The following is a 10261-nucleotide window of genomic DNA, read 5'->3' on the forward strand; positions in this document are numbered from 1 at the left end:
GGTTTTTTGATAGGCTCAAGAAACTCTTTAATATTTAAATTAATACTATTAGAATAAAGAAGAATTTATGAGATTGTGTAAGTATTTGCAAGAAATATAGAATGAGAAGTTAATGAAATAAATATGAGCTTCCTTTCTCTCTCTTCCATGTTTGCAAGAGAGTTAGTCTCAGAACATGTTTCTTTTAAATACTTGTGTGCGAATTTATGTTATGTTACATACTTAATGATCGTGATTATTTATTCTAGATCACATGAACTTGCACTAAGGAGTGCAGGGTTGCAAACATAGGGTAATCATGTAGAATAATTAACTTTATTATATACAATTTCACATCTAACTAGTAAAATGATTTGGTCGTGAAGTATTCACAACCTGTAAAACAAGATGTTTAGGGAAGCATCACACTGATAACTTGTAAGATTAGGTATCCAGAGGCGATTAGTATGCTTAAACATCATTTTGTTTGCCATGTCTACACACTCGGGAGAGTTTTCCAAAACAGGAGAAAAATAAAAAGGAACTAGCTGCCTCTTTTCTTCTCCTCTTATATTGGGCTCCTTTTGGGCCTTGTTTCTTATTGGTGTTGGCTGTTGTTGGGCTCCTTTTTTAGCTCAACTCTTCCTCTATAGGACCGGTTTTAAGCCCAAGGTTGTCCTCCCTGGTTTTGCCCTTCTCCAACAAGAAAAAATCTTCTAGCTCAACTTTCTTCCTTTCTCGTTCAGTTTTGGCCTCCCCGGTTTTGAGCCTAAACTGCAGCCATTCACGATGATTTGATAAGCGAGGACAATCCTATCAGTCCATCTCCATCATGATAACAATCTACAAAATGGATAGGCGTGATCATTTCGTGCGTCCGTTGGGACATCCCCTCACATCCATTCCTATATTCTTCTAGTTCGGACAACCAAGCAGCAGTTCGGTCTAACCAGAAATCTCAGCCCCTACGTTTCTTATCTGGTAAGAAATGAATGATGGCTCTGTAGCTTTCACATTAACGAACATAATCACGGTTCCCTTCACAGTTCTCACAGAAATTTGGAAGGATTAGCTGGTGAAGTTTATTCACCATTTAAATAATATGATTTAAACGCAAGAAAAAGTTGTGCAAGTTTACTGCTAAAAGAAAGTGATCAATCTCATGAAGATGCAATAAACTGAACACCAAATCGAAAAGCTGGTCAGAGTATCCAAGAGCGCTTTGACTGGTTTACATCTCTACTTTGTTGGATACACAGATCATCAGTTGGAGAAATTAAGTGAAACAAATCCCCATAAAATCAAAAGCAATAAAAAACAAAGAAAACAGTTCCACGAAAATATGTAATAATAAAAGAAACATAAAAGGTTGCAGGAGGTTCTTTTCTTTATCATCTGACCAAAATCAATGGCAGAGAATATATAGGGCAAAGCAAGCAGCACATATTTTTCTTCGTTGTCTACCTTTTTATATTACCAAAGAGCTAGTAGAGATTCTCTCGTACAGCTCCAGATGTTTGAATTATAAAAAAAACCACCCGAAAAAAAAAATATAATGATTATACTTTGGAAACTATACTGCTAGTCTACTATTCAGTTCAGTTGCCAATAAAAAATAAACAAAAGTGGTAAATAAAATAGTTAATGAAGTGCTAGTAATCAAACAATTAATTATGCGAAACCCAACCTTCTCTTCTTCCAGAAAACCATCTCTAGATCAAGCTTCTCTCCGGTTCGTGCTGGTTCGGATTTACACCTTGTAAGTACCAAAGGCCGTACAGTGGAAACCTTCTCTGTTTTTGACTCTTCAATATTTGCAGAATTTGCATTTCTCTCCCTGATTGAAGTAGCTAAGCCTTCAGATTCTTTGAAATGACTAATCTTTACTTCAGTTTCTGGATCCAAACTTGATTCTTGATCGGGCTCTTTAGAAACAGACTCTCTTTTCGATGTGGGACTTCCATTTTCTCCGTTTTCTTGCGGTGTACTACGCTGTTTCTGGCCTGTTTCTTCGCTCTCCGAAGGTGAACCCCAAAATCTACCAGCTAAAGAAGAAGATCTGTACGGTGCAGATCTGCATCTAGTTAACAACAAAGCATTCCTTGGTGGTGTGTTTTCTGTTGAGACACAAACTTTGGGTTCCATATCTTCTTCCTCCCTTTCTTGCTCAAAATCTTCACTTCTGACACCAATCTTTGGTTCAACCTTGGAGGAACTACAGTCCTCAACAATTTTGTTTTTTTTCTCAATACTAACAGGAAAGAAATGTACCCATTGGGGCCAAGAAGGTCTAAAAGACTTGAGTTTGAGTCTTCTCCAACTGAAATGGTGGTGACAACGTAGGGTTTTCTGGATCCATTTGCACCGGCGTTTTTTGCGTTTTCCAGGTTGAGTATTGGCTTGTTTGGACCTCCTGACCCGGACTTGACCCATGCAGGTGACTTTTGGAGAGGAAGGTTCTTGAGTTTCAATAGCTATATTCTTCTTTCTAACAAACATCGGGCTTGAACGTGACCTTCCTCTACTTCTGCTACCAACATTGGTTCTCAAGAACCTCATCAATGGTGGTGGGTAGAACTTCTCTGTCCGACCCGGACTCGATATGGGTTTGGCCGACAGCTTCATGGTTTTAAACAAAACTCACTCTTCGCGTGTGTTGTGTTTAATTTTGTCTAGTTTGAGAATCCCTGGGGTTTGTCTGGTTTTTTGTCCTTTTTTTGTTTGTTGGTTTTTTTTTTTTTTTAGGTAGGGAAGAAGATATGTTGAGAGAGTTATTCAGCTGGATTGGTCGTTGAAGCTGAGAAATGAAAAGAGAGGAGAAGAGAAGGTGTGGTGGTGGTATTCAGCGCTCGCCTTGTTGGAGTTCCTCTTTGGTTTTTATTCTTTTTTAATTAGTTTTTGTGTCGAGGGGTTTTCGCGTATTTATTTTTATTTTATCTCTGCACGGATGGGTTGGGTCGTGGTGTCTGACTGTAAGATTTTTCTATCTCGAGGATGTGTTTTAGGTTGTGGCCTTCGAGGTCGGCCAGTCATCAGTTATTACTCTTTAATTAAAGCATTCATTTAATTTATTTATTATCGCTCCAATTAATTGTACTTAGCACAGTACCATGTGCATCTTGGGAGTTAAAAAGTTGATTCCGTGGTGATAACCGTTGGATGTGGAACTTAGTAAGGGTAAATATGAGGGTTTAAAAAAAAACAAATTATCACAGTATATTAAAAGTTTTTGCAGGTAATATTATTTGTAAAAGATTTAGTATAATAGTATATTTTTATGATCATAATTTTTATCGGATGTTGTGTTTGTGAAACACAATAATTTAATATGTTATTAAATTTAAAATTATCTATATATTTAAAAACTTATAATATAAAAGCATCTTTTTTTCTTTCTAGAACCAATCATTTCTAGCTCATATTTCTCTAGAAAAGCCAACAAATTTTTTTTCTTTAATTTTTAAAACACCCGAAAACCTAATACTTCTTAGTCCCTAAGTATTTTTTGATGTTTTTCTATTAAAAATTCATCATTATTATTATTATCGTTGTTATTGTCATCTATATTGGCAAATCCCTAACTATTTTTTCTATTTTTACAAGAAAGATAAACATATTATATCACTGTAAATTTATATTTTGTTTGATTGAAATAAAATAATGTTTTATGTTAAATTTAATATTTAGGCTTTAGGGTTTGTTAAATTAACGATAAAGTAGCTTAAAATACCATCACTTACAATTAATTTGATATAGTTGAATATAAAAATAATTTAAATAAGCTATGGATTAATTATATGCTGTGTTTAATTTTGAATAAGTTGTCAAATTAGAGATTTTAGGTAAATTGGATTGTTGAAATCAACTAATGATATAATTAATTATATTTGATGATTTCATACAACAAAACATGAATAAAGTTGATTCTATAAACATTACACTGAATTGTTGATAACTTTATGAATTTGATAATTTTTTTGGATGATTTAAGCTTGCTATGAGTTTAAGTTTGATTTAATGCAATTAATTATGAAAATATCCATTATAATTTTGTATCATGAATTATATTTCATTTTATTAAATTTTGCTTTACGTTAAATTTTAAGAATTTGTTATGAATTTTTTCAATTAGAGTTGAGACAATACAATTTATTTAAAAATTTTAATTGACCAGAATCTAATTTTTTAATAATAAAATAAATAATAAATCTCATAAAATAAATCTTTTGTTAGATTTAAATGGAGCAGTAGCCTCGTTACCAATCATATAGCTCACCCAATTAGAGCAAGAGAGTCAGGAAAGGAGGAAAGTAGCTCAAGTCACTCAAACTCAAAGTATCTCCATGATTGGACTGTGATTGATGTATCTTCAATATAATATAATATAATATAATATTGGACACGTTAAATTAATTACTTCATTTATTTACTTTAATCAAGTAGGAGTGGCATTCAAAGAGGACATGGTGGCTACAAATGATTGTAGCTTCAAGCCGTCGACCTCCTGGATTATTGATTCATCCTCTTCCAATTCGCTCAACCACCATTCTTGCCTGTGCTTAAAACTTGATCAAATAAATCTCTTATAGCTCCTTATTTCTTCTAAAGAAATTGTTTGTGATCATGCTTAAATACATTTTTTCCGATGGAATAAATGCTCCATGTGATTCTCCTCTGCTTCATTGTTATGGTAAGATAATTTTTAATGGCGTAGTTACAGGAAGATGTTTGAGAATACTGTAATGGATGTTTTTTATAATTTTTTTACTTGAAAATATATTAAAATAATATTTTTTATTTTAAAAAATTATTTTTATATTAAGAAATCAAAATAATTTTAAAATATAAAAAAAATAATTTAAAGTAAAAAAATAAATAAATAAATTTAATTTTTTAATTAAAAGAAATAGGTTATAAAAACTGACTTATCCCATCACCTCAAATTTTGACTTTTTAAAAACCATATAAAACGATGCTGTTTCACATTTTTTTCCACTTATATAAACCATAGTCCTAGGTCACCAGGTTGATTGACGGCGAGGTCTTCGTAACTAGGCCTAACATGCCTCAGCAAATGATACATCGCTAGACTGTCGAACTTCTTTTCAGACCGTACGCCACGCCGATGTTTGATAACGGGTTGATCCAGCGGATAAAACACTCCCACCTCTTAAACTGTAAAGAAGCATAGGTCTCTGTCTCTCTCTCTCAAACCCGAGGGGAGGGGGCTGGAAATCACAGCAGGAATTTGAAACCTGATTTTGCTAAATTAAGATTGAGGATTGGCACTGTCTTTTGCACAACATATCCATTACTAATCATATCACTGTTAAGAAACTACATGGTCGGCACTCTTTCTGTCGATGATTTTAGCGAAATTTGTTTCTTCGGTTTTCGTTATCATCTTATCTTGGAATCGTCTGTCAGACTGTCTAGGTTGCAGACTTTTGAAACCTTAGGGCCTTCCATCTTGTCAGTGCTCTCCATGTTTCGCCTACAACCATTTCAATAAAGAAAGGAGCCACGGTGACAAGTGAGATGCTTTTTAATATGTAGGGAAAATGAAAATTCACAGGTCGCAAATGATAAAATGGGGTCATCTCCCCCATCTTCATAGGATCAGGCGATCAGCGAAGAGAAATCCTGTCCACACCCCACCATGGCCCCACCAATCGATAATGTCTCTACACAAGCAACCACCATCGTACCATGAATTTATCTATCCTTGTACTTTTCCAATTTTATCCTCAGAGCACCCAAATAAGAACAGGAGGTTTAAGTGTAATGAAGTAATTCAGCAATGTCAAGTAGACTAATGAGCAATGATCTTTCCCGAGAAGAGAACAAAAAGTCAACTGAAGTTTCAGGTTTCCTTTCTGGAGAGAATAAAAAAAAAAAGGAGCCCTGCCCAACAAGCTGTCAGGCTAGTAAAAGTCAATCAGGAGTCATTTTTATTATTTGTGAAAGGGGTTGATTTCCAGACAGTAGACATAAAATCAAAGATATCACGACAGAAGAAACATAAATAAATCAACAATCATGCAGAATGCAAGTTAAAAAAAATAAAAATCCTACCACATGTTTCTGCAGTCCGATACTAGACCAATACAAACATTGGAGGGCTGCTCATGCTAGATACAGGGGTGGGGGGTGCGCATGCATGGAGAACCCTAAGTTCGATTAATGTTGACCCACCCATAGCACTAAATCAGACGGCATCCTATGACTGCTACTAATTTACCTTCTTACCCACATACAGATAAAGTATCGAATTAAATACTAACCAAACATTACGCCGAGTCAATAGGTCTTTTCATCCCAACCACTGATTTTCTTGACTCGGATCCTACCTGGCTATTTATATCCCATTCAGTGTTGCATTCTAGCTCAGGTTGTACCTCAACTTCATCATCTGAGAAACAATGCAAAGTTTCAGAGGGAGCAGCTTTGAATTTCACATAACAATGCCATGATAAATAACAAGGGTAAATAATCAGACTAAATATTTTTGGAGAAATGATATATGCGGTGAAAAAACTTGCCTGATATAGATGACAAGGAGAATTCAGTCAGGCGTCTTACACAGTCCTTCAGTGCTTGAAGTTCAGCTTCCTTCTCATGGAGTTGGGATTGTGCCAAATGTAATTCGGATTCCAGCCCCATGATTTGGTTTTCTTGTTGTTCAATAAGCAAATGGCAAAGTTTGTTATCCAATTCAGATGGCAATACCTCGTGGCGTTGGTAAGAAACATCATCCGCCCCCTCCAGTTCACAAAATCCTTCAGATGAAACCTCAGCCTGCAAAACAGCTTTTCCATTAAAAGGCAATTCTTCTTACCTTAAGGCCCGATCACAGCACATTTTCTGACTAATAAGATTGAAAGTACCATGGCTGTTACATGATGGAGAACCAGCCAAGGATCGTGAATTCCTTAATTGATTATATGATATCTTCGGCAGGGATTTAATCTGAAATAAGATTTGTTATTGAAATTAATTCTGTTTTGAGTGTAGATGAATGAATACTGATTACTGAATTCTAGTTCACTTGTCCTCTCCAATTCTTCAGGTTTCTCTCCTCTCTTCCTCTATTTCCATCCTCTTCCTCCCTTCTCTCCAACCTAATTCTTCTTTCCTTGTCCAACATCAGATACCTGTAACTTATGCATGTGCTGAAGTTGTATTGTCTTACATGAATCAGTCTGCAAACTGTTTACCCAACTATTGCTGCATATGACTAGGTGGGTACTAGCATGAAACACTCGTCCAGAACCCACTAGCATATGGATAAATTTTCCACCATAGAAATTTAATAACTAGACATTTCTAAAGATAGCACAACCCAGTGCTCAGCAAGAATGATTTAAAAAACAAGATATGATAGAGAGCAGAAGGTAGACAAAAGAATGAAAAACACTGGACTTCTGCTGCAACTTTAATTAGTAATGTACAAGCTCCAAATTCTGCTGCAACTTTAATGAGTAATGTACATGCTCCAAGTCAACTTTAATTAGTAATGTACAAGCTCCAAGTAAAGGATATCATAAACGTAGCAAATGAAACAAACTCTAGCATTTCTTGGTGACAAGTCAATTTCAGTTTTAGCAAGCATTACTGAAGCATACCTAATAATTGATTCTCATTCTCATTCTATAATCTCTTATTTGTCAACCAGGATTAAAATGAAATATGGTAGACCATGCATTGAGAGGAATTATATTATGCTAATGGCCTATAAAAGTTTAGGTGAAATACATGGATTAAAGAATTGGCAAAAGGCTGTTTGAAATTTACAAAAAGAATAGAAAAATCCATCTTGAGTCTCAAATGTAGGTTCAGAGAGCTACCTACGCACACATGTAAGCATTAAGTAAATTTACAGAAAGGATCGCAGAGGTACTTGAATGACTCACCTTGCCAAGATTTAGCCTTCTTACTTCATGGCCAGAAGTTTCAGTGCTGGACCAGGGAAGTTTTTGCAGTTCAGACTCAAACTCTGCTTCCAGTTGATCCATTTCAAGCACCGCTGGCTCTGGCTCTTCAGTAAGAACACTGCTCGGGCATTCAACATCATCAGCCATTGTAAGCCCACACAATTTCATATCATTGGGGTCTCTATCCACCATGCTTGTTTTATTAACCACTAGTTGCATTTGCTCAGTACTAATATTTTCTGAGCTTGTAGCAAGCTGGGTAGGTTTTCTTTTATAGAGTTCAGTTCTTAATTCATGAATGATTTTTGATGTCTCATCCATGGCAGTGCTCAGCTTACTGATCTCAGCTTTCCCAGCAGACATCATGTACATGATTCCAACACCAAGTCCCCGACCAAAAAAAGAGCTCTCTGCATATAGAACAACGTAAATAATCATGTCGCCATCATTGTTCAACAACTATTCTGAACAAATTCAAACACAGAATTGTAAAAAGAAAATTACTTTCATATAATGTGAACCAACAAAATTAGCACCGATGCAAGTCCACTAAAATATAAGGACAATTCTTGGAGAACATGGAATGATTTACAGCCATTTGTTGTCTATTTATGAAAAATATATGCCATTAAAACCAACTTTAAACCATCTACTACTAACTAGATGATATTACATCACGATACAGATGCTATTGATATGCCAAGTTCCGTAGAGAGCAGACAGTACATCCGTGAACAATGATTGATGGATTTGTGGTTCACCTTCATATAAATGCTCTTCAAGTACACGAGCAAAAGGTGAGGTTAGGAGTCTTAATGCTGATTAAGCGAGTACCAAGGCAAACCAGATACATTTCATTATTATAATCCTTGCAGTATAGTTATGCTCTTGCGGTAGGCAAGATATATTCGATCGAGAATAAATTTTCCTCATGATTTCCAAAATCAATGGTCCAACATTGCTGCAATTTTCTTTTCATCAACAGATCAACCATTTCTTTTACATTTTAATAAGGAACTCTAACATGATTTAACAAGTGATTTGAACTTTTTGTTAAACAATTAAAAAGAATGACACATTTATTTATACGTTTAAATTAGAATACCCCATCACTGTCTTTACAAGACAACGGACCCCATCTTCAATCACATTTCCTTTAAAAAAAAAAGATGCGTTCCTAATCAAACTTGTACTCTTACAAGTCAAGAATCTCTTTATGCTTGAATTATTAGATAATCTACCTACAAATCACTTCCTTGCAATTTCTATTTAACAAAGCATAATCTAATGCAACGCAAATATATATATATTCAGTAGCCCAGCTCTATCCATTACTTTCTTTAATTCAATTAATTAAATTTGTAGTAAAAACCCTATCTTTGGTCCAAAAAAACCCTAAATTCAACACAATGGGACAACTGCTCCTGGAGTAAACACCAGGCTTTCATTTCTTCCGTTCATTTTTCATCTATCACCTAAACAGACAAAACAGCATTAAAAACAAATCCACAATTGACAGTCCTGAAGTTACCAGTTCTTTTCTTCTTCAAGCAAGCACTCGACTTCCTTCCACTAGCCCCTTTCAAACCACCAGATCTCTTCACATTTTCAGTCGCAAACTTCAATCTACGACACAAAACCCCTGATTTCTCCTTCGAACACGATTTTTTTTTATTCTTTCCTCTGGAACCAGCAGCAGAGCTCGAAAACCTAAAAATCCCTTCCTGATCACAATTACTCTCGTATCCGTGGCATTCTTTTGTCACCAGCGGGGAGTCAAAAGCAGGAGATTCTTGGAGGTTTTCCTCTTGCTCGCATTTTTCAGATGGTGAATGATGATTAGTAAAGACGTGTTTGGCTATAAAACCAGTGGATCCTGCTATGGCTGCGGTTAATAGAAGATTCCACATTACTGAATGCCAGAGATCAAAAAAAGGGAAAGATACGGAGAGGTAATTAACTGAATAATACTACTTAGCGTGGGCGGGCGGGCGGGCGATTAGAGAGGAGAGGCGATGTTAGGTGGCGGAGAGTAGTTGCTGCCAAGTTTGGCTTGGTCTTACATCACTTCACATGCTTCCCGCTTGTTTCAGTAAATTCGATTTCTAATTTGGAAAATAAATAATTGAGCCCTCAGGCTCTATCCCTGGTGAGAAATTAGATCCTGTTTGTTTCTGTGTTTCAAAAGCGTTTTTGAAAAAATTTAAAAATTTTTTATTTTTTTATTAACTTCAAATTAATATGTTTTTAATGTTTTCAAATCATTTTGATGTGCTGATGTCAAAAATGATTTTTAAAAAATAAAAAAAACGTCGTTGGCATGCATTTTAGCACGAAAAGCTATTTGA

The 10261-nt window shown here is 35.3% G+C and overlaps 2 protein-coding genes across 3 annotated transcripts; both read right to left on the minus strand.

Annotated features, from left to right (window-relative positions):
• Nucleotides 1–288: 288 nt before the first annotated feature.
• Nucleotides 289–2882, minus strand: LOC105115613 (uncharacterized). 2 transcript variants are annotated; one of them, XM_011012554.1, is made up of 2 exons: nt 1667–2882; nt 289–957 (listed from the first exon to the last, which is right to left on the minus strand). In XM_011012554.1, exons 1-2 carry the CDS (start codon nt 2602–2604, stop codon nt 954–956), a joined length of 942 nt encoding a protein of 313 aa, XP_011010856.1. In that variant the 5' UTR covers nt 2605–2882; the 3' UTR covers nt 289–953. The 2 variants fall into 2 exon arrangements, with proteins under 2 accessions (XP_011010856.1, XP_011010855.1); XM_011012553.1 differs by lacking the exon at nt 289–957 and adding an exon at nt 993–1017.
• A 3022-nt stretch (nt 2883–5904) lies between these two features.
• Nucleotides 5905–10049, minus strand: LOC105115614 (POLAR LOCALIZATION DURING ASYMMETRIC DIVISION AND protein). Its single transcript, XM_011012555.1, has 4 exons — nt 9445–10049; nt 7893–8323; nt 6522–6777; nt 5905–6391 (listed from the first exon to the last, which is right to left on the minus strand). Exons 1-4 carry the CDS (start codon nt 9821–9823, stop codon nt 6270–6272), a joined length of 1188 nt encoding a protein of 395 aa, XP_011010857.1. The 5' UTR covers nt 9824–10049; the 3' UTR covers nt 5905–6269.
• Between the last annotated feature and the right edge of the window lie 212 nt (nt 10050–10261).

Source organism: Populus euphratica, unplaced genomic scaffold (genome assembly GCF_000495115.2).
Source record: "Populus euphratica unplaced genomic scaffold, PopEup_1.0 scaffold731.1, whole genome shotgun sequence".
NCBI lineage: Eukaryota > Viridiplantae > Streptophyta > Magnoliopsida > Malpighiales > Salicaceae > Populus > Populus euphratica.